Source organism: Pseudopipra pipra, chromosome 1 (genome assembly GCF_036250125.1).
Source record: "Pseudopipra pipra isolate bDixPip1 chromosome 1, bDixPip1.hap1, whole genome shotgun sequence".
Lineage (NCBI taxonomy): Eukaryota > Metazoa > Chordata > Aves > Passeriformes > Pipridae > Pseudopipra > Pseudopipra pipra.
This window is the reverse complement of record NC_087549.1, coordinates 40734901-40759638: the sequence shown is the minus strand read 5'-3', so window position 1 is coordinate 40759638 and position 24738 is coordinate 40734901. Positions and strand designations below refer to the sequence as shown.

The 24738-nt window shown below is 36.8% G+C and overlaps 1 protein-coding gene across 4 annotated transcripts in view; it reads right to left on the bottom strand.

The window, feature by feature from the left end:
• The window catches only part of ST18 (ST18 C2H2C-type zinc finger transcription factor), a 232405-nt gene that overhangs the window by 151688 nt on the left and 55979 nt on the right, over positions 1-24738 (bottom strand). For 2 of the 4 annotated variants that reach the window (XM_064653296.1, XM_064653305.1), the window contains exon 4: positions 16994-17120. In XM_064653296.1, the coding sequence (XP_064509366.1) occupies positions 16994-17120 (127 nt within the window). Of the gene's footprint in view, positions 1-16993; positions 17121-17270; positions 17362-17416; positions 17594-24738 lie in introns of those variants that run through there. The other 2 variants (XM_064653315.1, XM_064653334.1) reach the window with 2 other exon arrangements.

Sequence of the window (24738 nt, the reverse complement as noted above, 5' to 3'; positions counted from 1 at the left end):
GCATGTTTTGATGGCAGAGGGCATCATACTGCTCTGCTCTTATTGAAAGATGGCCCTGGTTTAGTAAAGATATGTTTTGTTGGCAAAAAGTCTGCTATCATCTGGTTAAGTGGAAGGATGTTCTGACATGAAGCTGAAGCAAACATTTAAGCTTAATCTTGAAGGCAAGTGATTTACTTTGTAGCATTTCAAGGCTATTTATTTTACAGTACAGCAGCTTGTTTGCCTGGAATCAGTGTGACTCACAAAATCTTGTTAAAATGGAATATTAGGAGGAGGAAAGAGGAAAAAGAAAAAGGAAGAAACAGAGAAAGAGTTCGGAGTTAGAAATATAAGTAGAAGAAGAAATAAGGATTTAAACAAAATGAATGTTAGAGAATGAGAATATATCAAGTAAACAAAAATTTATCTTCCATTTGAACCTCTTAATGGAGCCCTTGCTTTTTCTGGCCAGCAGTTTCTTTTGTAAATAGCTTCATAGGCATCAGTGGGACAATTTCTGAGAGTTACTGCATTTTTATGTCACTAAGAAGTGGACTACATAGTCTTTCAGATGATAATTAACAGAAATTACTACAGAGTAGTCAGAAGGAAGAGAATGTATGTTCTATAAACTCAAATATCATAGTACCAAAGAGAGAGAGTAGTATTAACCACTGTGAACTTAGCATTAATCAGTCTTTTAATACATTTGCATTTATTTCACACACATACACACAAATCTTATTTTGCATGCTATTTCACCCATTATTTTTCTATAATGAAGTTGATTAATTAAAGGAAATTCTAAGTCTTAGATGGTCCCTTCCCTCCCTTTCCCCCAAGTACACCTTTTTTTTTTACATTAATGAAGTGAAAACATAATACAGCTAACATTTTAAATGGAAGTAACTATTAATCTATGAAGATACTACTTAACATAAATACGAGCAGTCAATTCTGGACCTTTCATTAATGCTTTGGTCTGTTAGTCCTTGCAGCGACCAGATCAGCTGTGGTTTTTTATGTTACACAAATACAGCTACATCTTTATCTACAAGTTTAGCCTATCATTTTGTGAAGACATCTTCACTGAATTATCTAGATCCTCATAAAATTTGTCAGTAATGTTACAAAGAGTTTGACTTTCATATCAGCCTCAGTTAAGGAAACATTAGGCAGTCATTTATTCCCAAAGTCAGATTTTAAGTAATACAAATATATAGCAATGAATGCCTTAAAATTTACCTCACTTGAAATGTATGTTTTATTTCAGATTTCTATATTAGTATTAGATGTCACAAGACACTTTCAATATGTACTAAGCACCTCCCTAGTCTCACACGTTTTTCTCGGCTTAGCAATAGTTTTGTTGTGTAAATGTCTTGCTGTTGTAACACAGTGAATCGATGGAAGAGTAGATGACAGCTGAGGATCTGTTTTTCCATTTTCAGCAACTGGTGATAGTGAGATTATCCTTAGAAAGGGCTCCTTTGATGTACAAGTTAAAGATGCGTCTGTCACTGCAAGTCAATGGCCAACAGCCATCATCTCTTCATCATTTGCATGTAGGTGTGACAACCTCCATCTGTCTCTGTTGCTAGTTCCAGAGGAATCACAGGGTTTAGAGAAAACATGTAGGTAGATGGGAGAAAGACGTAGGACCTGTACAAAGGGTGAATTACTCTCTCATTCTCACTGATTGTAGTATTAACTGGTGGAATGGGAATACAAATGACAGAAGGAAAAGATTCAGAGCAGTGAGGGGGACAAATGAAATAATCCCACACCGAGTCCATTGCTGGCCATACTGATCTGAGTCACATGCAAAAGCTGTGCTGTAAGGTTCACATGAGACTGTCAAATACATGAAAAACTGCTTTTCCTAGCACTGAAGACTACCACAAGAACAGATTTTAAAAGAAGTTGTTGGACTTCTTACTGGGTTGGTTTGGCTAAAGAAACTAATCAAACTCTGCCTACGAAACCCCAGTAAAGAGAAACGAGTGATTCCAACTAGTTCATAGGCTCCCCCTCCACGTTATTCAATGCTTGAGGTCGTCACTGTTTGTAAGGAAAGAATGTAAACATGGGAGATTTGTATGTGCAGAGGGTTGGTTTCTTTTTAGGCAGAACCTGATGATATTTAACAAAATGAGAAACAGAACCAATGAAAACTTGAGGTCTTTAAATAGAAAGACCTTTAAAAAAAACAAAATAACATTAAGCAAATCTCTAACAAAAGCTTTCTATAAATACATTAATTTTACTCTCTTAACATTTTTTAGTCCAATATTTGCAGGTTTTTGATATTTGCTTCTCTAATTTTTCAAACGATTTCATTATAATTTGAATATTTTTTATATATATTGTCATCTGTGTAAACCAGTCTATAAGGAAAAAGAATAAAACAGAGAAAACAAAAATATAATTTTTCCAAAAAAAGTAAAAAGGGGCACAAATGACTTTGTCTTACACTGTTTACTCATAAATGAAATACAATTTTTAATTTCTATTTCAACTAGGAACTGTTTTTCAGAATTTAAGTATGCTTCCTGAGTGCACAAACAGATTAACTTTTGAAATAAAGCAACTGCAGCACTACTTTATATTTGTAAAAAATCCATTTCAGCTGTATTGTGCCTACCTCATTTTATGAATTTATCACCATATCCTTTTTTTTACTGTTCAACATTGGAGAAATTCTTTGATTTTGTAAGGAGCAGATATGAAGACTGATTCAATTGCAACACAAAGGAGACCAAGTCATTTCAACATCTAGGTATAAAGCATCAGAAATGCATTAACAATAAAAATAACTTGCAAAGACAGAACAATGTAATGGCATTAAATAATATGTGTAGATATACTAGAAAAGAAAACTGGTGGAGAAGCAGAAAGCTGCAGTTCACCCATCACTCAGTGCTCAGGATCACTCCAGGAGACACCAGGTGTGACTCACAGTAATCTGAAGGGTCTTTTTCCTGCGGGATCTTAACAATGAATGACATCGGTGGAATCCCCCAGCGGGTTAGGGGGTCATGGGATTGGTCTTCCTAAAGATCAAAGTCAAACATGCTTAGAGACATCAGGAAGTTAGTGGCTAATTTCATTGGTCAGATCCTGAAAAGTCATGGATAAGGAAAACCAGTTTATCTTCCTGCACATGATCACAATCTCCTGCCTCATGTCCCCAGAGACATGTAGGTAGTTATTGCCCAGTTTGAAAGTTCTGCAAAGCTTTTCAGGCTTGCAGTACCTCCAGCAGAACTGTGAATTCAGTCAAGGCCAGCTAAGGCTGACTGTAATGTTCAGGGTAATGAAAAATCCCCTTGGTTGTGCACATTTCAGATGCAACCCTGCAGATGCCAGGGTAGATGATGACAGTTTGGTGTATTGGCTTGGCTAGTAATCAGGTACTGTCTAGGGAAGGGATATGATGATGATCCACAAGGGAGGGCCGTCACATAACACTTGTCTCTACCATGCCTCACAGTCGAGAGATTTAGGCTGCATATCCTTGATAGGCATAACCTTGCTATTATGTGCTTCCATCAGCTCAGTCCCCAGGCTCTTCCGTGATTAACTGAATAATTCCATTTGCAGGACATGATACCTAGCTCCGCAGTTCTGGGGCACTGTACATTACTGGCACTGAAGTTAGGATAATCACAGCTGAATGGTCATGTAGCTTGTCTACATGATGACACAGCCCCTCAGGTCATTATTTGCAGAGGGCTCCAATCAGAAACTCAAATATTGTGATAACCTTAAAGCTAATCTTATCATGTAACGAACAGACTTTAGTGGGAGAAGATTACTTCTCTGTTCTGGAAAACTTGGATAATATCTCTATTATTGTCTTGAACTTTGTCTATGAACTCCATAAAGCAAAAGAAAAAAAAACAAAAAAAAAATAAAAAATAAGTACTTAATAATATCCTATCTCCTCTTTGATATACCTCTGTACTATCCTCTGCACCAGTTTCTGTTCTCACCTTAAAATTTATAAAGAGTCTTTTACAAATAAAGAGATACTAAAGCTTTTATGGTAGTTTTGAGAAGATACTTCATCATCACAATGACTGGCAGCAGTGAAGAGCAGCTAAAAAACCTGCTTTTTCATAGGGTAGGTGAGCAATAATCTATTAGCAACAAATTGTGATACTGCTACAGCAAATGGAGGGAAAACATTCAGAACTGTCACACAGCTAATTCAAATTGAAGGGTATTAAACAGGATTTGCCCACAACTAGCTTGCACATTTTTTACACTGCATTCTTGAAAATATTCTTTCAAGATATGCAACTACAAGGCTAAATTGATGAAACTCTTCCCAATATCACAAAAAGAAAGAAATATAAGTTGCTTGGGGTGTGAAAGATGATTGCAAAACACGCTGCCATGAGATTTTCAAATTTCAATCGTGTTTTAGTGTTAAATTCAGAGTTGAAAATAAATACATTCCTTCTCAAATGCCTATACGGAGTTTCACCATAGCAATTTGGGTACTTGATCTTCAAAAGTGGTAAGTATTCAACAGAATTAAAGGTGATATACAAAAAAAAAGGCGGATATACAAACCACACATCAGTATTTGTTATTAGACTTCTACATACTTTCTTCTCAAACCCAAACTCACAACTAATATATGTATATTTTATAGTTTGCATTTTTACAGCAAACCAGAAATGCCAGCTTTAAAGTGGCTGAATCAAAAAATAAAATTCTGCTTACTTCTCAATCATGAATATACCATCATAATTTCTTTTCTTTTTTACTATACAGATTTACTTCAGTATTATAAAGAAGCCTTTTCTAGTCATGAAACTGTTGCTGATAATTTCTTTTTTATTTATGAAATGATAAATTCTCCCTCCCAGACCTTCATTCTCATCTTACAGAAATCTGATTGGCAAGTATATCGATGCTGGAAACTATCTATCCCTGTTATCCCAGGTGTCTGATGCAGAATATGTTTCCTTTTTTCATGATCATGATAATATGAACACAGACTGCATACTCTTGCTATGTGATAAGTAATATAGGTGATCTATTTTTCCATAGAGGGTTTACAAGGGCATGATTACTTTCTACAAAAATACTTAAAAACATGCTTTTAAACTGTTAGGATTATATATGTCGAAAAAAGATATATTTTCAGAAAAAGGTGGGTTTGATTCTCAAATGTCTGTTTGATGTGACTACAACTAAACTGTGAGGTTCATTTCATGGTTTTCTGTAGCAGGCCCACAAGTTTGAGAGAGGCAATCTCATGATTTCATGAGATAAATGATGAATCCTGAATTGTTCTTTGTTTTCATGATATCACATCTGTGGATTGTTAGGTCCACAAATGTTCAGAGGACTTAAAATATTGCAAGTGCCCTAATGTTGCATTTGTTTTGCTGCCCTGTTGATACAGAAGGCAAAATTTCTTTTTCAACAGTAGTCTGTCCTTTTTCCGACATCACACAAAGCCGATGAAGTCAGCAGGAATGGGATGTGCCACCCAGCTCCAGGCTGCAGGCTATGGGCCAGCCATTAGCCTTCTGTGGCTAAGGCTATGTTTATTGCATCCTGTTTTACAGGGGTCATTGCTTTACTGGGAACAACTTCTACTTCTAGAAGGAAGAACAGGAGCTCAGGGAGTGAGAGATGTGATATTTTTCAGTGGAAATGGTTCTCCTTTTTTATCAAGTATGTTGATACTAGCAAACAAAGCTAGCAAGCTTGTTCCAAAATGAAGCTTACAGGCTGAAAGAAGAGGAAGAACATTTACAATATGGAATTGATCCATTTTAAGCATTCTATCTGGCAAATGTGTTAGGGAAAAAAAAAGAAATCAGAGTCTGCAACAGATAATCTGGCATGAATCAGAAACAATATTTTGTAGGTGGGCCCAGCACAAAGCAAGGTCCATTAGGCTCAAAGGACACTGCAACAGAACAATGGAAGCAGACAGGAAGTCTGCACTAATAAATATGCCCATTGGGCCAGTGCCACTGCCTAGCATGGCATAGATACGTACAGAAGGATTATACACTAAATGGTGCAAACACAGTCCAGTCCATCTGTCATAAACATTAAGTCCAAAGGCCACAGGTGCAGATGGCACTAAAAAGTAAAAATTACACCCAGACAGAGACCACTTCATATAATATGGAGAAGAAAAAAACAATCCAGCAAAACAAAACAAAACAAAACAAAAAAATCCAATGATTTTTTTTTCCAATCAATAAATGTTCTCAGAATGTCCTTGGCAATCTCTGCTTCCTCCTTTCCCGCTGTCGTTGTACATACATTTTATTTCACAGAAATACTTTGAGCATTCAGGTTCATTTTTTTATTCAGTTAAATAGATCTACCAGTTATTTTGGCAAAAAGGGAAATAGTTTAAAGCAAGATTCAGTTCTTCATTCTAGTGTGTTGAGAATAGAATGTGTTTTCCCTTTGGAGATGGAATGTTAGGCTTCAGGTATATCCTGTTTGAGGAATGTTCCCATACTAAAAAGCATAACAAAAAGCAGGACAGTGTGCTACCCTCTCTCATAGTCCAGAAAAACCAAAAGGAAAGTTACATATTGTGAAGTTCTGAAAACCATATTGAAGTATTTTTAATACATTCACTACTCTGTAGATTATGTGCATAATAGTGGCTACACACCACAGAACACACCTTATAGTAGAGTTTAACTTTTCATCGTTTTCTTCTTTCACAATTACCGCAGGCTAGTAATCAAATATCTGGGGCTAAATGGGAACAGAACAACAAAAAAGGGTTCTAAGAACAGCCTATCCACGCGAAATAAGCACTAAACACCGGCACTTCAGGAATTTGTCTTTAGCTATCAAATCAACTGTATCTCAAACCTATGGAAGTCATAATTTCAAGTTTGTTCTTTTCAGCCATTCTTTGATGCAGCTGTAAAACTTGTATTGGCCTTATTAGCCACCAGTGTGCTTGTAACAAATGTGGTTAGAGCCTTTCCCAAATCTTCGTTTGCGAAGCCCAGTCATGATGCTGTAAAACTTGTACAAGCACTTCTCAAGTTGTTAGATGATTAAAGGAAGGATGCCAATTCTTCAGCAGCACGTACAAAAGAGTTCTAAAACCATGACCAAATGCTTGTATCTTTGATGGGCTGTTGGTTAGTGTTTAATAAAGAAACAATACCCGTCCAAGAATATTATCATATTCCAACTGTTTAATGCCATTGAAATTCTTGGCAACTCATTTGTTTCAAAAACACAAGTACTTTTGTCGATACTAAAATCTCCTGAACTTTTCCTTGCCACAAGAATAAGTGTTATCTTCCCATCCTAGTCAGCATTGTCCATTGTGCCTCGTTCACTTTGCTCATGAAATCTGACCTCCAGAATCAATGAAAACAAACCCTGATGCCTTTGCAATAGCACTAGCTATAAAGTTGTACAAGCAGGTGAATAGGCTGTGCTGCATTTTCTCTTTCTTCTGGACAGAGTTTTTGTAAGTGGGCAGCAGACGCTATGATCACAGAAATGATTACGTACGCTGTTTCTTTGTTGTACTTGCAGCCAAGTACTGTAAAGATCTAATAATACAGAAATGAGTCAACTGATTGTTATTTCCAAAATATCAAATAATCATTAAAAAAAAAATCCTGAGTTGTACAGATTTAAGAGGTACATACTCACTAAACAAGTATTGGCTATGATATCTGCAAGAGATAACAATGGACAGTATCAAGGTCATTTTCCTAAAGTCTCAAATTAAAACAGTTCAGAAAAGGGGTTTTTTTGTTTTGGTATTTTTTGTTGGTTTTTTTGTTTATTTGTTTGTTTGTTTTTTAAGATCAAAAAGTGTAAACAGTGACTTTTAAAATCTGTTTCTTTACCAAATACCAGATGATTATACTATTTCAGTTCTGGGTTTTGCCTTCCAGCTGTGGTGGGGTCCAGAGTCTCAGAGCACATTCCCATTTGATTAACAGCTGACTGTCTGAAGTTGTCTGGGTTAGCCATGAATTAGAACTAGAGACTTTTACAGCATCCAGTTTCTAAGTGTTTATTCCCACACTAATGCTGCATTGACAGCTTTGACTACAGCTGCTCCTACCTGCTCTGCTTCCCCCTGTCCTCAGTGACCAGCAATGACAAGAAGAAAGTTCCTCTCTCATTGACAAGGTCTGCTGGTGCAACTGTGAGCAGATGAGACCTTGCTCTGCCATATATCAAGCCAGCCAAGTCTCGTACAGCCACCATGGAAATAAATAAATGTGACACCATACCCAGCCTTCCAACAAGGCTTACTTATCATGGTCACTGTGGTGATACACAGAGTATTAAATTACTCATTTCCTATTAGCTCAGAAATTAGGCAGAGTTTGCTCCTATTTCCATTCACGCACTGTAACTCCCAAGTAGCCCTGACAGATGTGTTCCTGTGCCAAGATGTATGGAATGAACCTAAAGATGTTTCGACCATCCATCACTAGCCATTATTGCCCATGCCCTTATTTCCTGATCTCCTTTTGTGCTACTGTGCACCAATGGCAACACCAAGAGCATTCTCTTGGTGTTAGGGCTCAGGAAAGCAATTAGGCTTCTGCCTGGGCCTCACCTGGAGTTAAACTAACTGAACAGGACATACTGCAACCATCCATGTAAACATGAACAGAAAATAAGAAACTATTGAGAGATAACAAGGTGAGGAGCTAATAAACTGTATAGATAGGGCAGTGAAGAATGGCTGGATTTCACAGGCAGTAGTGAATTTATGTGATCATTGGCCAGACTCCACAGAGGGGTGAAGGGGGCCACTGGGGACCTTCTGGTGAGTGCAGTCATGCAAGGCCAACAGTGACCAGGGAACTGAAGAAGAAATTCCATGCAAGGCTGTGGAATTAGCAATGGTTTGAGAAATACTGAACTGGCAAAGTGATCTAGCAAACCTGGAATCAGTGGGGAGAAAGAAGTTGGGGCAGGTTTTTTTTTGGGAGGAGACTGAAGCCGGAAACAGTTAACCAGAGAGGTGAAAAGGAACATCCAAAAACAGAAGGGGAAAAAGATAAGAAATAGAAAAAATTATGAGAATTCATACAAGTCCTGTGAGCAGTGCTGCCTGCTGGGTAGTCCTGCATTTGATCAGCCCAGCGTGAGTCAGGACTACAAAGCAAACTTGTAAACATGCAATGCACATATCAAACTTCCTTCTGCAATAAGGAGGAACCAAGTGGGGCAGAGGTATTTTCCCTGGTCTAACAAGAGAACATCTGGATGGGGCAGATCGAACATAATGGCACAACTCCAGAACTGATTACTTTGGTATCTTACCAAGCGCTTCCTAATATCTTTCAGATATCCATACAGATATCCATACAGTAAAAGACTGATTACAATGTATTCTACAGTCCTATGTAGAGTGTTTTCTACCAATGACCCAAGAGAGCTTGTGGTTCCTTTCCTTTTACTTTTAGCTCCCAGTCCTCACTATTGGTCATGTTGATTTGGTATTAGGAAAAGGTAGACTTACAAATATCTGTTAATCACTCCCTTTGCTGTACTATTTTCACTTTCAAGCAAAATGCATCAGATTTCTTATGCATTTGGCATGACACAGTTCTTTCTTCTTAAGCAAAAATATTCTCATCAAATATCAGGGGGAAATAACAAAAACAGGACATAAGCAGAATTAAATCAAACCAAGGCACCATTCAGAATCCATAGGCCATCGCTTCCCTAGCAACAGCATTCACCACCCTGGCCAAACACCTGTGCTCAGTAAATTTCCAACATTCCAGAAGCAACAGCAAGAACTACTCTGCAGGAGGAATCCTTCCAGCAGACCTAGGAGGTTTAGAGACCTGGGTAAGCCCATAGATTAAATCTAGAATGCCAACTCTTTATAATTTTCATTATTACTCATATGAAAACAATACTTTGCCCTTACAAAGTAGTAAAGCACTACATCTACTGCCTAACTTCAAAGAAATCTCTTGCAATATTTAGGGATTCATTAGAGCTCCTTAACCTAAGCTCATCTGATGCATATGGATGGGTGATCTTCCTTAGGAAGCAGGAGGCACTATTCATTTACAAGGAAAATGTTACTTTAGAAGTTGCAATGCTATTATTTTCTCAGGATTGCTCTGTCTAAAAAATATTTTTTACCTGCAAGCATCTCTTCACCAAATTAATCAAGGCCTGATTTCTCAGAATTTCTTCACAGGGCATATGCTCCTGCCTCCGAGCTCTCTGCTGAACTTGCTCCAGTTGATCAACATCTACTTGTGTGGAGGTAACCAGAACTGGAATTTTCTAGATGTGGCCTAATTAGTACCAAGTAAAAAAAAAAATCACAGCTTTCTTTGATCTACTACTAGTGCACTGTGGACACAGCCCAGTGCTTTGTTACTCTTTGTCACTGTCAGCATACACTGTTTAACCCATGGTCCACCAAGACACACGGGAAGTTATTGAACAGGACCGGTTTCTGGACAGTCCACTAAGGAAATCAGACAAGGCAGAGTATGAACGTCTAGCCACTACCCCTGAAGTCTGATGATCCATCCAGTTTTCTACTCATGTACCAGTCTATCCATCTAGTCCAGAAGTACACTGCATCAATATGAGGATGTTGTGGGAGACTGTGATGAAAAACTTGCTTAAGTCAAAGCAGATGACATCCCCTGCTCCCTTTAAACATGTATGAATCCAGTCAACCCAGTCATCTCATTGTAGAATGTTACCACGTTGGTAAAGAATTAAAATCCATGCTACTCCAGATCACTTTTTTGTAAGAGAATTTCGTATAAGCATACCAGGTAAAAGCATTCATATTCTCTGTGGTCATCTTTACCACAAACATTAAGCTACCAGAAAATCTTTACTCATATATTTTCTCTGAAGTAGCATAAATCTGCTAGCAAAATGGAATATTTTGACACATGCAATCACATGATTAACACTTCTATAGAAGCAGTGTTAATAAAATTATTACTGAGAAAAATAGATGAAATATTTCTGTGAGTCAGGTTCATGGGTAATGTGTTTCAGTTTTGTGCCATTTAAAGCTGCAGTTAGTATTTTTTTCAGACTTTTATCTATATTTCATCTAATTTTAATTAAATATTTTCTGAAGTTTAACATCTTAATTCCTGGGAAAAATTAATGACCACATTAACTTGTTGAGATCATAAAATTTATTAATGAGCTCTTAATAATTTTTTATGCAGAAATTTCATAATGTTCTGTAAAATTCATATACATATATAGATATAAAATATGAGGGTGTCAATAAAAATACAATGTGTATAAAAATAGATAAAAAGATTTCAGAAAAGCACTTTTTTTTTTTCTGGACCAACATAAAAGCCCCAAAGAATGGTCAAATAATGTATTCAAATAGCATTGCTATTCATTTTATTTTTACAATTTACAGTTGAAACTGAGATGTGCCCTTAAAGTAAAAAAGGAAAAAGTAAAACTTTTTACTTGTTCAATATTTTATATTCTGTGAAGTCTATTCCTAATAACCCCTTGCACTATGTTGATTGATGATAAATGTATACTACAGAAGATCTTGATGTGTTACAAAGTGTTCATAGAAGAGTTATTCTGTACAGTAAAGTCAAATGTAAGATTTAATTTTAGAAGAGACTTGTTAAAAACATAAAGATATTCTGAAGTGACTTTGCTTGTAAACATAGAGATGAATATGCACTGTAAAAACTGAATACACATTTATTTCATTTACAGTTGTTAATGTGAATATTTACCTCTTAGAAAAACATAGGTGTCAGAGGAGAAAACTGAGACATTTTCTAGGAAAAAGGAGTGATTTTCAGAGTTTCTAGAAAGCCTTAACACCACATATACCTCAGATTTAATGTTGACATCATTAAGGCTACAGTTCCTCAGCTTTAGCCATATTGGTTGTATTTTTTTCTGTTCCCAGGATATGTAAGACACTCAAGACTTGTATCAGCACCCTATTGATGTCAGTGGGAGGCAAAGACTATCAAGAAGGAATTGGAGTATAAAGTTTACTCTTGACATATGAACAAGTAAGAAAACGAAAAAGAGCCTTGTGTTGACTTGAGCTACACAGTGAAAAGGACAGGTAGCAAACTCCCAACAGAACTCCAGAAAAAAGTGAAAAACACCCAAACCCATCTGTATTGTCCAATCTAATACAGTCAGGGAAAATCACCATTTCTGATCCCTAAAGCACATGAGAAGTAAAATTGCCTCCGTAGATATGTTTCAGTAAAATGATAGAACCACCAAAACCGAAACTGTTACATTGATGTTTTCTTGTGATGTATGTCCAAAATTTCCAGAATTATACGAATTCCTTAGACCCCTTAATTACCAAAATGGGTGAAGAAATCTGTATTTTTTGTATCTATTGAATGATTGAAATTACAACTTATTTGTCTACATTTATCATTCTAATTTATTGATTCTAATTTATTTAAGTTTATTTTGCAATCTATAGATTGATAACATAATTATCTACAGATTGATAGCTGGCAAGGAGTCTGAATTTGTTTAATTGCTGATAAAAATGCCACAGTTTCACTGTTTATATGAAGAGATTTTCACTAGTGCTGCTATCTCAGTCACTGATCATTGATCACCACTGACTGAAGCAGTACTGTTCCCATCTGGACACAAGCTTACAATTTTTGATCCCTGCTTAAACAGAATACACAGCTTTATAGACAAATGACATACACCTTCATATCAGGTAACATAAAAATATTGGAAATCACCCCTGCACATATATACACTAAAAATGAAAAAAATTATCCCCGAATTAAACAAACAAAAAATATAGCTATATAGTGGCAGGATAATTTAACAAACTCTACTTTGTAGGGAATAATTTTTATAAACCAGCAAAAAAAAAAAAAGTTATCAAAAACATCCAAAGGACAAAATGAGAACATAATGTTACTATACCGGTGTGTATGAATGTAATACCACAGTCAAGGAAATATCAAACATTAATCTATGAGAGATCGAGAACTTCAGTGATAAGATATGCCCTCTGCTTCTTAGTCATGAACAGCTCTGCTACAATCTTGTGTCTTTGGTCAGGATACAGATAAGAAGAGCAAACTTCTAGCGTAGCTTTATACTTGACTAAACTACACATTTCCAGCAATATTATTTTGGTCTCTGAATTTTGGAGGTTTGTATTTCACACATTACTGGGGACGGAAAAGCAAAAGAAAAAAAAAAGCAGACCAGATGTTAGTGGAGTTTAACACGCAAGCAAACTTAATTGAAGCAAGAGAAATGCTTTGACTTGTGTACTTCAATATTGACTGGCTAAAACCAGAGCACTGAGTATTATAAAAGCACCTTAACTTCTAACTTTACACTACTTTTCAGGAAAAGCATTTGAGGAGGAGGGCTCCCTCCCAACACCAGCTAATGAAGAAAATCAGTTACAGTAAATGAGCACTTCCACTGTGGCTCAGCTAAACACAACTTCTCACATCCTTTTTAACCAACAAAAAATGAGAACAATATGTAAAAGGGAATTGGAAAATATTGCATGACAAAATAATATGGACAACAGAAGTTTACATGGGGAAAGAAAGCAGATTTTAGTTTTGAATTCAAGCCTATTTTTCAAAACACAATCAAAGCTGGTGGTGAAATCAGTACTGAGTCTTGTTTCTCCAATTTAAATGAAGAACCAAACTAAACTGAATGGAATTGAGTCCAAGCTTTTGGTAAAAATTTGGACTCATAATGGAAATTGCCATTTAACATGCCATCACTTGTATGCCACATTATTAGATTGAATCTTGTGTTATGAAACAAATGAGATTATTTCTAAGTTTCTTTTGCCCTAGGGAAAAAAAATGTTGAAACAAGCTTGTAGAGCTCCTCATCTCACCACTGATTCAAACATCAGGACTTCATTGGCTTCACCAAATTCAGGGCTTTATGCTACATGTATAAGGGGAGCTATTTGCATGAAAATCTGGCTGTACTGCATTGGAAGATGTATGTGTGGTATCACAGAGACAGAAGCGAAGCAAAAATGCACGATGGGTCAGATATGTAACAGCAGTTTATAACATCTCTGTCTCCTTCCCTCCTGAATTTATACTGCTGTTAGTTGCTACAGTTATTGGGGAATTCCCCCCCTGCAGGAATCCTCCCTTTAAAGCCCTTGGAGCTTCCTTCACACTTACCCATCTGACTCTAGTGACTCCACAGAACAAGTGCCTGGGAGAAAGGGTTGCAGAGTCTCTGTCTAGTTCTTGTCACTTTTAAGAGCATGATAAAGGAAATGGAAAGGAAGTATGATTTCCAGAGGTGATGAATTCTCTCCAATCCCTCTATAATCAATTTAAAGAAGTACACGAAAGGTAAGGAGAACAAGTGAAGAGGACTTTCAATCATATTTACTATCTGTATAACTCTATTCTCTCTAAAGGTATGGGAAACTTCTCCCTAAACTCATAGACAGCGGATGTAAGTTAGTACTAGAATCAAAATAGAACATGATCCCTTCTATCTGGTGATATTTTTTTTTAATTCCTTAATATTCGACAATCACAATTTAATAGCAAGCTACTTTTCAAAGTACTTAGTTAAAGTGCAAAGAAACAGAATGGGGACAGGCTCTTTCTAGATCCATAGAAAGTAGCTTGAACAGAAGCTTTTCAGAGAGCTTTTGCAGCTAATATATGTTGGAGGATCTTTTCATGTGCAGACTATACAGGGTGATTCTTTTCCTTGCTTTAAATCACAAAAGGAAACCACGAGCAAACAATGGCTTTAAAAAGTGAAACAAAAGATAATTCAACTTTATATACAGAGTTTGTTTGCCTCCCTACCCTGCATGTATGTGTATAACACAAAGAAAATACTTTTAAAACAACACATACTGATAATTAGCCAAAGTTGTTAGTAAAAAGGACAAAAAATTGGTTGTTACTTTAAGTATCTGAAAACCTGTTTCCTAAAAATTATCCTTTCTTCTATGATTTTTTTTGTTAAATAGCCATCAGGTAGATGTATTTACCACTGAAATATATGTAATAAGTATTACATATGGGTTTCAATAATGATTCCACAAAATAAGGTTTCCAATATCTCTGCAAGCCATAACATGCAATGAAATGTATGTTGTTGCTTCAATTGCTCTGTTTAAGCAGTGTAACATTATCATATTATCACAAGTATGTTTAATCTATCTTTCAAGAAGACAGGAATATTGGCTGTAAGACACCGTGAGCTTTTACCCCATTTTAAAGGAAAAGTTAAAGATCAAAAGTACAGAGCATAAATACACAAAGCTTTGGCACTCTGCTTCCATTTCAGCACTCTGCACTGACCTCTACTGGTTTCTCTATTGTAACTTTCATAAATATTAAACAACCCATTTTTATTAAACTTTTGCACTCTTATCTTCAAATTCAGGGATAAAGTAAACTGTATACAACCCTGCTAACTTCTGTCTGACTGGAGGCCAAAAAACAGGCAAGCTTCTAGCTATTGGTGGCAGTTTATCTGTAGTGGACTAGACACTATGAAAAATAATCTGTTAAAAAAACCCACCTAACAATACATATACAGCTGTAGAAAGATATTAAAATCAGAAAACTCTCAACACATTTCTTATTATGACTAATGTGTCTCATTTTTTTATTCAACTGCTGTCTTATGTTTCATGTCACATTAGATGTGTGCTTTATAAAATCTTGTTATGTATTGTACAACACCAAGCATCTGAGCAGAAGTATTAGTGCAACACAAATACCAAAGCTGTGAATATGATTTTACCATATTCAATCATCCCCATTTGACAGACTTCTGCTTCACAGAACACACTTCTCTCTAGAAGGTTCTTCAGAAATATTTGCTTTAATTAGGACAGAGCTTGCAGCTTTTTACCCCACACCAGTGAATCAAATACAGTAGCAAGTTTGACATTATGAAAGTATCACTGTAAATGTTTTGTCAAACCAAAGTCATTACCCTGTCTTGCTGAGATCAGTGATGCACTCATCACATGTTTTATACCACTAAATGCAGTTCAAACCATCCATTTTCTAGTTGATCACAATAAAAACCAGTTCTTTATGTGCCTTACAGTAAAAAGCAACTCTAGTTAGTCAGAAGTAAATGAGCAAACTTTTCCATCCTCCTTTACCAAAGAACTTTCGTTGTCAGCAATACCCAAAACTTTCCAATTTTAAAAGCATATTTTTAGATTTCTTTGTTATGCAAGTCTTTAAGTATGAATAACAGTTTTACATATCATGAGAATTTCATTTCCTCTCACTGCACTCCAACAAATTTTTTAATTTTTTTTTAAAGTCATCTGTACCGGCTGGAAAAAAACAATGATTGTTGACCACAAAAACAATGAATCTGTTGGTATAGATAGTAAAGGAGATCACATATTGTTAATTCAACTTCAGAATAGCAAGATGTCTATTATTCATTAAGCTATTTTGTGTAATAATGCATTTTTCTTTCTTTTTTTCATGAAAACCTCTTTAGATCCTGAATATAAAAAAAATTACTGAGATATTCAGCATGAATCTATAATATTTTATACTTTATAAATAAATATCTGAATCTGACATTTTATTTTATTTTTTTTTTTAAATCATCTTTTCTGACTTGTGGAACACTCATATATCTCTCCTTTCTTTTACCGCAGCTGAACCTCGCATCACTCCATCCTAAGTCTGTCAGTGCATAGCAGGGAAGCCCTGGAGAGCCCCTGTCGCTCAGGGCTCCCCCCAGGCAGCCGCGGCAGAGAGGAGCCGGTCCCCCCGCGCCCGCCCCGCTCCTCCCCGGCGCTGGCCAGCAGAGGGAGGAGAGGGGGTGCCCGAACCACCCCGCATCCCCCAGGGCACCGCAGCCCCCTCTGCTCTACCTCCAAGCACAACGACAAGCAGCAGCCTCAGCTTCAATGTCTGTGATGAAAACCCACACCTGCTCCTACCCAGAAAGCGCAATGATACTGCTTTTTGTCTTTTTTACTTCTTACCTTCACCCAGTGATTGAGGATGGGTGTCCACAAGGTTGCTGTCGCCTGGTCTTGCCACTGCTCCGACTCTCACACTGCTGCTTCTAGGACTTGGATGAACAACTGGATCTGATCTGCTTATTTTGTTCTGTGTTAGAAAGAAAACATTTTGATGTTCTGTCGCTAGAACTGGGCCTTTGCTCAATGAGCAAATACATATATGTCTGAGATCTGCAAATCAGCATCTTTTTCCGTAAGTGGGAAATAGAAAATCTTGCTAAGACTTCCTATAACTTACAAAGTAGTGAAAGACACTTTCACTGAACAAGGTGTTGACTGGATCATCATGAAACCATCTTCTTTCCAAGACACATTTTAAAGCAGTGCTTTCAGTCAGCTCTGTGCAAAATATTCCACAACAACCCCAATAACTTTTTTCCTTACCTCTGGTATCCCAGTGAGGTCACATTCTGTTAAAAACATCCTGTCAAGCTTGGTACAAAAGGGCTCCAAAGAATCAGAATGCAGAAGCTATGCAACTTGCTGACTAACTTTGCTCAGTGTTATTTACCAACCACACAAAGAAAATGCTGTCTATTCAAAACACAGTTCAAAACTCTCTTCACAGAAAGTGAGTGAACAAACAGTCTCATGTCCGATGCTGTAGTCACATCTCCCATGAGGCCCGGTGATAGCTCTGGGGCATGGGACAGAGTGACACCACCAGCAGTCACTACAAGGCACTTTTGTAAACAAGTTGTGTGTGTGCAGAGGAGGAGGAGGAGGAGGCGGCGGGTGTTACTTTTTCTCTGTCTTAACATTATGCTTTATTAGCTTTATCATGTTGAAGCAGAACTTCAGTCTTGCTTAGTCTACTGGGTGTATTTTCTATAGTCCTTGCACAAGATTTCCCTCACTATAACATTTATATTCTTCTAGAAGGGATCTAAAACGAACACATGGAATCTGTGCAGGATCCAGATTTGGAAACCTGCAGCAAGGTTAAGCAGCAGAAGCTAGTTCAGACTCTTCCAGACTCATCAAAGAAACAGAGAGAAAATCCATGACTTACTCTACTTCATGTCCAACAAATTTCAAAACACGTGTCACACCCTTTGCATTAATTTGTAAAGAAATAATTCTCAGTTATAAAAGCCATACACAAGATTCAAGTGTTCAGTATTCCTATAACTCAAAGTGGGAATTCTGACTCAACTTTATTACTTTGCTTCATTGAACAACCAAATTCTTAAACCAATTTGGGATTGCTCTAAATATGAGAGGAACTTCACTATTTCAGTTTGGTAATTTCAAGTGTTCCCAAAATCATAAACCCCCTACACCCACTTTCATTATTTTAAACTTGTCTATTCCTTATAATCTCTTATCCCACTAGTTACAAAGCCACACCTTGTCAGAGAAGTAGATGTCTTTTTCAGGTCCCTATGGGAAAACAATCACTGTACAGACCCAGCACTCCCAGTACTGATCACTGGCCTCTACTCACAGTAAGCCACTCCAGTGCTTTTCTTTATACTCACAACAAATCACAAACAACTCTTTCCAGGTTTGCAAAGATAAGAATTGCTCTTGTTATTCTCCTTGTAATTTCATTCTTTAACTGTCAGACCATCATCGGAATCCTCTTTCTGTCACACAATCCAAACCATCCCCACTTCTTATCTACAAGGCAGCCCCTCCCATGCTTGATTTTTTTTCCCTTAACAATTCCCTAGTAAATAGTTTTTCTTATGTTTTCAAAGTTCTAAAAGATGGGTGTTATAAAACACCTGTGGTGTATGTTTGTGAGAAGAAAATACTAGACATGGTGCCATTATGTTGTAAAATAAACATGAGTCTGCATTTCCTTTTGTGTGGTCTGGATCTGCACCTTTATAAGCTTTCACAGGTTTGTGATGTAGATTCTTCCAAACCTATATTGCAGGAATAGGGATCATTCCAGGTATGACATAAAGCACAATCAACTGCTGATATACTTCAACAGCTGAATGGTTCATGATCAATAACTGGATGGCAAAAGTACAACTTTTAAAATGTAAAAGTTTTCTAAAAATACACAAAACCTTAAAACACTTAGCTACATTTCTTTTATCAATAGTTGAAAACAATGCCTTTAAAATGGGAATAGTGAGTGAACTTGCAAGAAAAATCGTCTAACACAGGATTTTTAAAACAAATATGATTGTTTCTCAACAGCCAACAAACAACCAGTCTTTGGTCAGAGGCTGCTGTTGTGCTTTGTCAAGCATTACCATTCTTCAAAAGCAATCACATACCACACCAGTTGCTATTACTTTTTAATGTAGACTTCAAATAACACTGAAACCAATAGGAAGTTTTCCACTGATTTTTGTATATATTTTTTAAATTTTTAGCCCAAGTTTATCTTACAAGTTCTTCTCATCTCATTAAAATTAGTAGTACATTATAGAACAGTATACATATTCTTCCTTTTTCCCAATAACCTCATTTTTCCACTTAATTATCTGTATCTCAGGAACACATACTCTGCCTACTGAAATACTGCAGTATACAGTAGGTTGATTATTTTCACAGTATGACTATGAGGTCAGAAAGTTTATAATCCCTGTTTATGTACTGGGAAAACCTGAGTTAGGTCTTCCTCTTAAGCATTTTCTGAGCCCTGGTACCTATTTTTGAATAGGTCAAATGTACACAAGGTCTTGTGTACAGAAGACTGTACACAAGAGCCAGGTCTATAAAACACTAAGCCTCACAAGTCCAAATATCTGACTGACTTTTTCTTCTCTGTTATTGATCCTGTAACAAAATTTTGAAAGGAACACCTTGCTTTTATAGGGAAATCTACCAAACTATGTGAGTCAAAGGAATTTAGCAATTAAAATCGTGTTCAGATCACTCTCCTTATTTCCTATTATTACAAGAGAACTTTTTTTTTTTACTTTGATGATCCTTGTGGGTCCTTTTCAACTCAGAATATTCTATGATTCTATAAAAATCAGCAATACTGTTACAAGAGAGGAAAAAATGAAAATGTCACTGTATTATAAAGACAGTTTCATGTTCTCTTGTTCTGTGCTGTGGATTTCTGCTCTTTGATGCACCTGAGGTTATGTGTGCTAGAAACTCTTTTTGTCATTTGCAACCTGACATTCTATGTCCCACACATAAAATGGCACTAATTGAAGGCATTGTCTTTCCTTTGGAGCCTGACTAGTGACAGACACCTGTGCTCTTAATTTTTAAGATCTGGACTGTTAGTGACTCCATTCAACTTCACAAGGAGTATCAGATCGTTTTATTTATGAGTCTCAAAAATAAGACAGCAAAATCAGGCTCAGATTCTCAGAAGTTCCTTCTATCTACCTCTTGCAATCTACTAATTTAATGAAATCAGCTGCAGTCTATATGTGTGCTTTTCAAAAACTACTATATAGTTCAATCTCATGGAGAAAGAGGGTTAGAAAGTTTAAGTTGTGATGTTGATTTGCCAAATGTAGGTCACATGGGAGCTAAAATGTGAACCTAATAATGCATTTAATGGCAAAGACTCTTCTCTCTCTCCCCAACAGCTCCACTAGGGAACTGAGATGAAGCAAGATACCAATTATGCACACAGAGGAGACCTAGCTGCAGTCACCAGTCTGATAAAGAATTCTCTGGGGATCACAAGCAAACAAAAATGGAAGGGGTTATAAAGAAAGAAGGGAACAAAACACTTTTTCTGGCTATTTGCAACATACACCCAACATTTTAAAAAATAAATTAAAATACACAAAAGAAAGAAATTCAGGCAGGTCATGGAAAAAACATTTAGTTAGGTGAACAATAACTCCAGGAGCAATGTTGGATACCAACCAGTCACATGCTTCCATCAGGTGGTTTAAAAAAAATAAAACAAAAGAAGATTCAAAAAAATCCCATGTTTCCTTCTTTTCCACATAATTACCATGAGTTACAGTTTGGAGTGATGCTGTAGAGAGGGGTGGGGGAAGTGAGGTGAATTTGAAAAAGATAAAAGCTGGGTAAGCCACTCCAGTAGTCAGGTTCATGCAAAAGTACTTTACCAGAAACAAATGCTGGTGATGCTTTTGTTCTGGTCTTTTACTAAAGCTTATTCTGGCCTTCTGATGTGCCTCCTATAGGTTGCCTTTGCCAGGCAACTGTTTATGTGCTTACGGTCCCAACTGCTAGCATCACATTTATTTATTTATTTTCAACCCAAATAAACTCTTAATGGCTTAACATAAAACATTTAGATTTTTTTTTTTTTGAAGCACACTAAATAATAAAAAAGCCAGAAGCACAATAGGCCATAAGGGAATGAAAGGGATGATTGTTCAAAGCCCTATTAAAAGGTTTGTTGCTTTATTTATATATTTTTTTAACAACACAATTTCAGAGCCTTTTAAAGAAGACTCCTCCTCCACAGTTGCCTGCCAAGATAGTACTTAGCTGAGGGAGGGAGTGCTTGCTCTTTAAAAGATGATGGTATCTATTAGAGAGAGAAGGGAAAGAGAGATATATAAAAAGGCTTTCCCAAAAACAGTTGTCCAGAAGGGTCAGTGAAAAGAAACAAAAGGTATGAGATGAGAATTAAATGGAAAGAAGATGAGGTAACATTAAAATAGAGAGCACTGGGAGAGAGGAGAGGTTTTTAAAGCAAAAATGGTTTTGTAAAGGTCGTTTTAGTTACTCTATCATACTAACCATGGTCTGTATTTAGGCATCTGTCAGATAGTAATTGTGAAGCACTTCACAGAAATTAACTGTGAAAGCCCTCTTTCATGAGGTAGGTGAGACACACAGACTGACTTACATGCAGGCAGAGACCAGGTTGTTTCCAGAAGACCAGAAGACTCTTTGGCAGCATACCATGTTGCAAAGCAACAGGCACAGAAAGGTTAGTCTGCCTCTTGGTATGATGCATTATTTCATTGTAGGCATTAAGTAATTTGTCTGGGTGGAAGATATGTCAAGTGCAGTCAAAACATCTGGAGATAAAGCTGAGGTCCTCGTTCACTCTCCTTTTTCTTAGAAGCAAATATTACAGTCCAGGTCTCACTCTTAAAAACATTCCTCCAAAAACTGCTATTGTTTGAAAGCCTGTTCTCTCAAAATGCTGTCAGCATGTGATCACAGATGTGATCACAAAACCCCCAGGTAACTCATGCAAATCTGAGTAAAAGCTGCAAAATGAGCTTCTGCATTCACAGTAGGGGCTCAGTACAGTTGCCACTGGTGGCATGTCCATGGTGACCTCTGGTGCTAGAGGATGGTCTGTAGTTTGTTCTGACTGGATTTTTTCCACAGCTCATGAAGCCACTCCTGGAAATTAAGAATGATGTATCTCTGTTTTGGCTATGAGAAATTCCTGTGCAGTTAAGGAACGAGGGTGAAGAGCTTAACCTTCTCTGGTGGGTTACAATCAGCTGCATCAGGTTGCACTATCAGAGCCATTGGGCTCTAAGGCAGCCTGCATCACAACTTCCCATCTGTTAAGAGCAAGAAAGAAACTAATGCAAGAGGATGTTTTCATTGTAGCTTGGAAGCAACAAAAAAAGTCAAATCCAACTCCCAAGGACAGGTTTATCAGAAACACCTCTGTTTCAGAACTGAAATTTCATCCTGTGAAACTAAAAATAGCTTTAATTGTCCTTCATATGTTTTCTGGTATGAAACACTCATTTCAGTAAGAATTTCCAAATAAACTCTGCTGAACACATTTACAAGAACTCTTAGGTTCTCAAACCGAGGCACTAACTTGTAACGTAAATCCTATAGATTAGGGTGCAGATAAATTCTTCAGAGATTATTCTTTTTGTTAACAGGTTATTTTTGCCTAGATTTGATTTTGTAAATCTCTCAGGTCCTGTGTTTCAATACAGGAGAAGCAAAAGACTTTGAAAAGTGGTGTACAATGCATCTTTTTGCTTGACACAGCTCTGAAGCTGTTAGCACAGATCTCAGTTCTGAGATAAAACCAGGACAAACTCCAAAGCTGGTGTCTTATTTCAGTGAAACACAGTTTACTGGGATTGTCCATAGAAAAAAAAGGATCCATTACCTTATATGTACACTGGAGGCAAACAGTGTAATCTTTCCTAAAGGAATCTTTGAAAGTGTCTGAAATAATCCAAGGTTAAACTAACCTATTTAAAAGAATATGGTTTGTACACCAGAGTCATGTAAAATTTTCTTTCTTATACTATGCTGTTTTTTTGTGAAAGACTGACTAAATTGTGATATATGGTGTGAGGCCAAGAAACTCTTTTTAAAATCCATTAAAATTAGTGAAAAGAGAGAAAAATGAAACTGCATCCAGCAGAAAATAAATAACAACTTCCAGTCCCTAAAGGAAATTTACATTTTATAAAGCATGGCCAGGACACTGCAATTTCTTTTCACCATCCTGAAAAGGCAATGTGATCCTTGTCACCTGAAGCTGTTGTGACCTTTGTTTCTTGCCAGCTGGAAGGAAGGAATCCTAGCAATGCATCTCTCACCAGTGTCACAGGAGGCAGAGCAGGAGAGGAACACCACTGGAGAGACTTAGAAAGACTACAGCTGAACAGACAACAGTAATGACTGCAATCACGACCATGAGCCTCTTAGAATAGAGGATCAAAGGTGCTATCTCTCAACACTGTAAAGATTCACTTTGTTCAGTGGTGCTTCAGTATGCTTTAAAGTATAAGGCTGTGTGGAGAACACAGTGCATGGTTTTCCCCATAATTTTCAGACAGGCTACTTAAATCCATTAGATATCTCCAGTGAATTCTGTGAGTGTTCAAGGTGAAGATGTTAATTTCAGAATCGTCGTTTTAAATAAACAGTTTGTGTGAACTAATCACAATCTAATTAAATACAATATAGAAACTGCCTTTAGAAGTGCCATTAGCAGAAGAGAGACCATCTTGCTATGAAGTAATTGGAGACTCCCTGAAGATGAAGGGCCCAATACCTGACCCACTAGATGTACAGAAAAGTCTCATGAATTTTACCAAGTGCTGACTGATGCTGGTTTTTTCAGCTAAAGAGAAATCCCTCCCTTTCGGGTCTGAGAAGAGCTTGGGCTGCCACCCAGTGGAGACAGGTACAAATTTTGTACTGATTTAGCTTCCCAGTCACAGTAGGATAGTCAGCTCTCTAGCTCTCCAATAGTAGAAAAAGGAACACCTTAATGATGTTATTTCTTAGTGCCCACCAGTTATTCTGGATCAATATATTCCATCTAGAAGTTCAAACATGACTTTTCTAAATGCCAGCCTAGAATCTTAGAGACAGACTGAAATTTTGCCTTGCATATCTGCAGTAGTAGTTTCTGTAGGGCACAAATTGATTGTTGAGTAAACTTCCTAAAGAAATTATGCAAAATACTTTTTATATTATTTTTCAGCCATAATATAATTTTTATTCTACATTTTATTTGGCATTCTTATTGCTATTTATGACGTAATATATGGCTTTTACACAGGTGGGATCATTGTAATGTAATTTTACTAGCAAAATATGTACTATAGAAATATACAGCAAGAACAGAGGAAATTCCTTTAAAACATCTAAATCTGACCTTGTCAGGACAGATATGAAAGAAATGTTAGAATGATATGAAACAAAAATTAGTCACAGTTCAACAGGTACACTGACTTATATAGGTGCTATATAATTTTTTTCTCTATTAACTCCAATCTGGTATTTTGCTATGCTCCAAGAATTAGCATAAGCCCACTTTCTGACTGGTTTTATTTTTAAGCATTTCA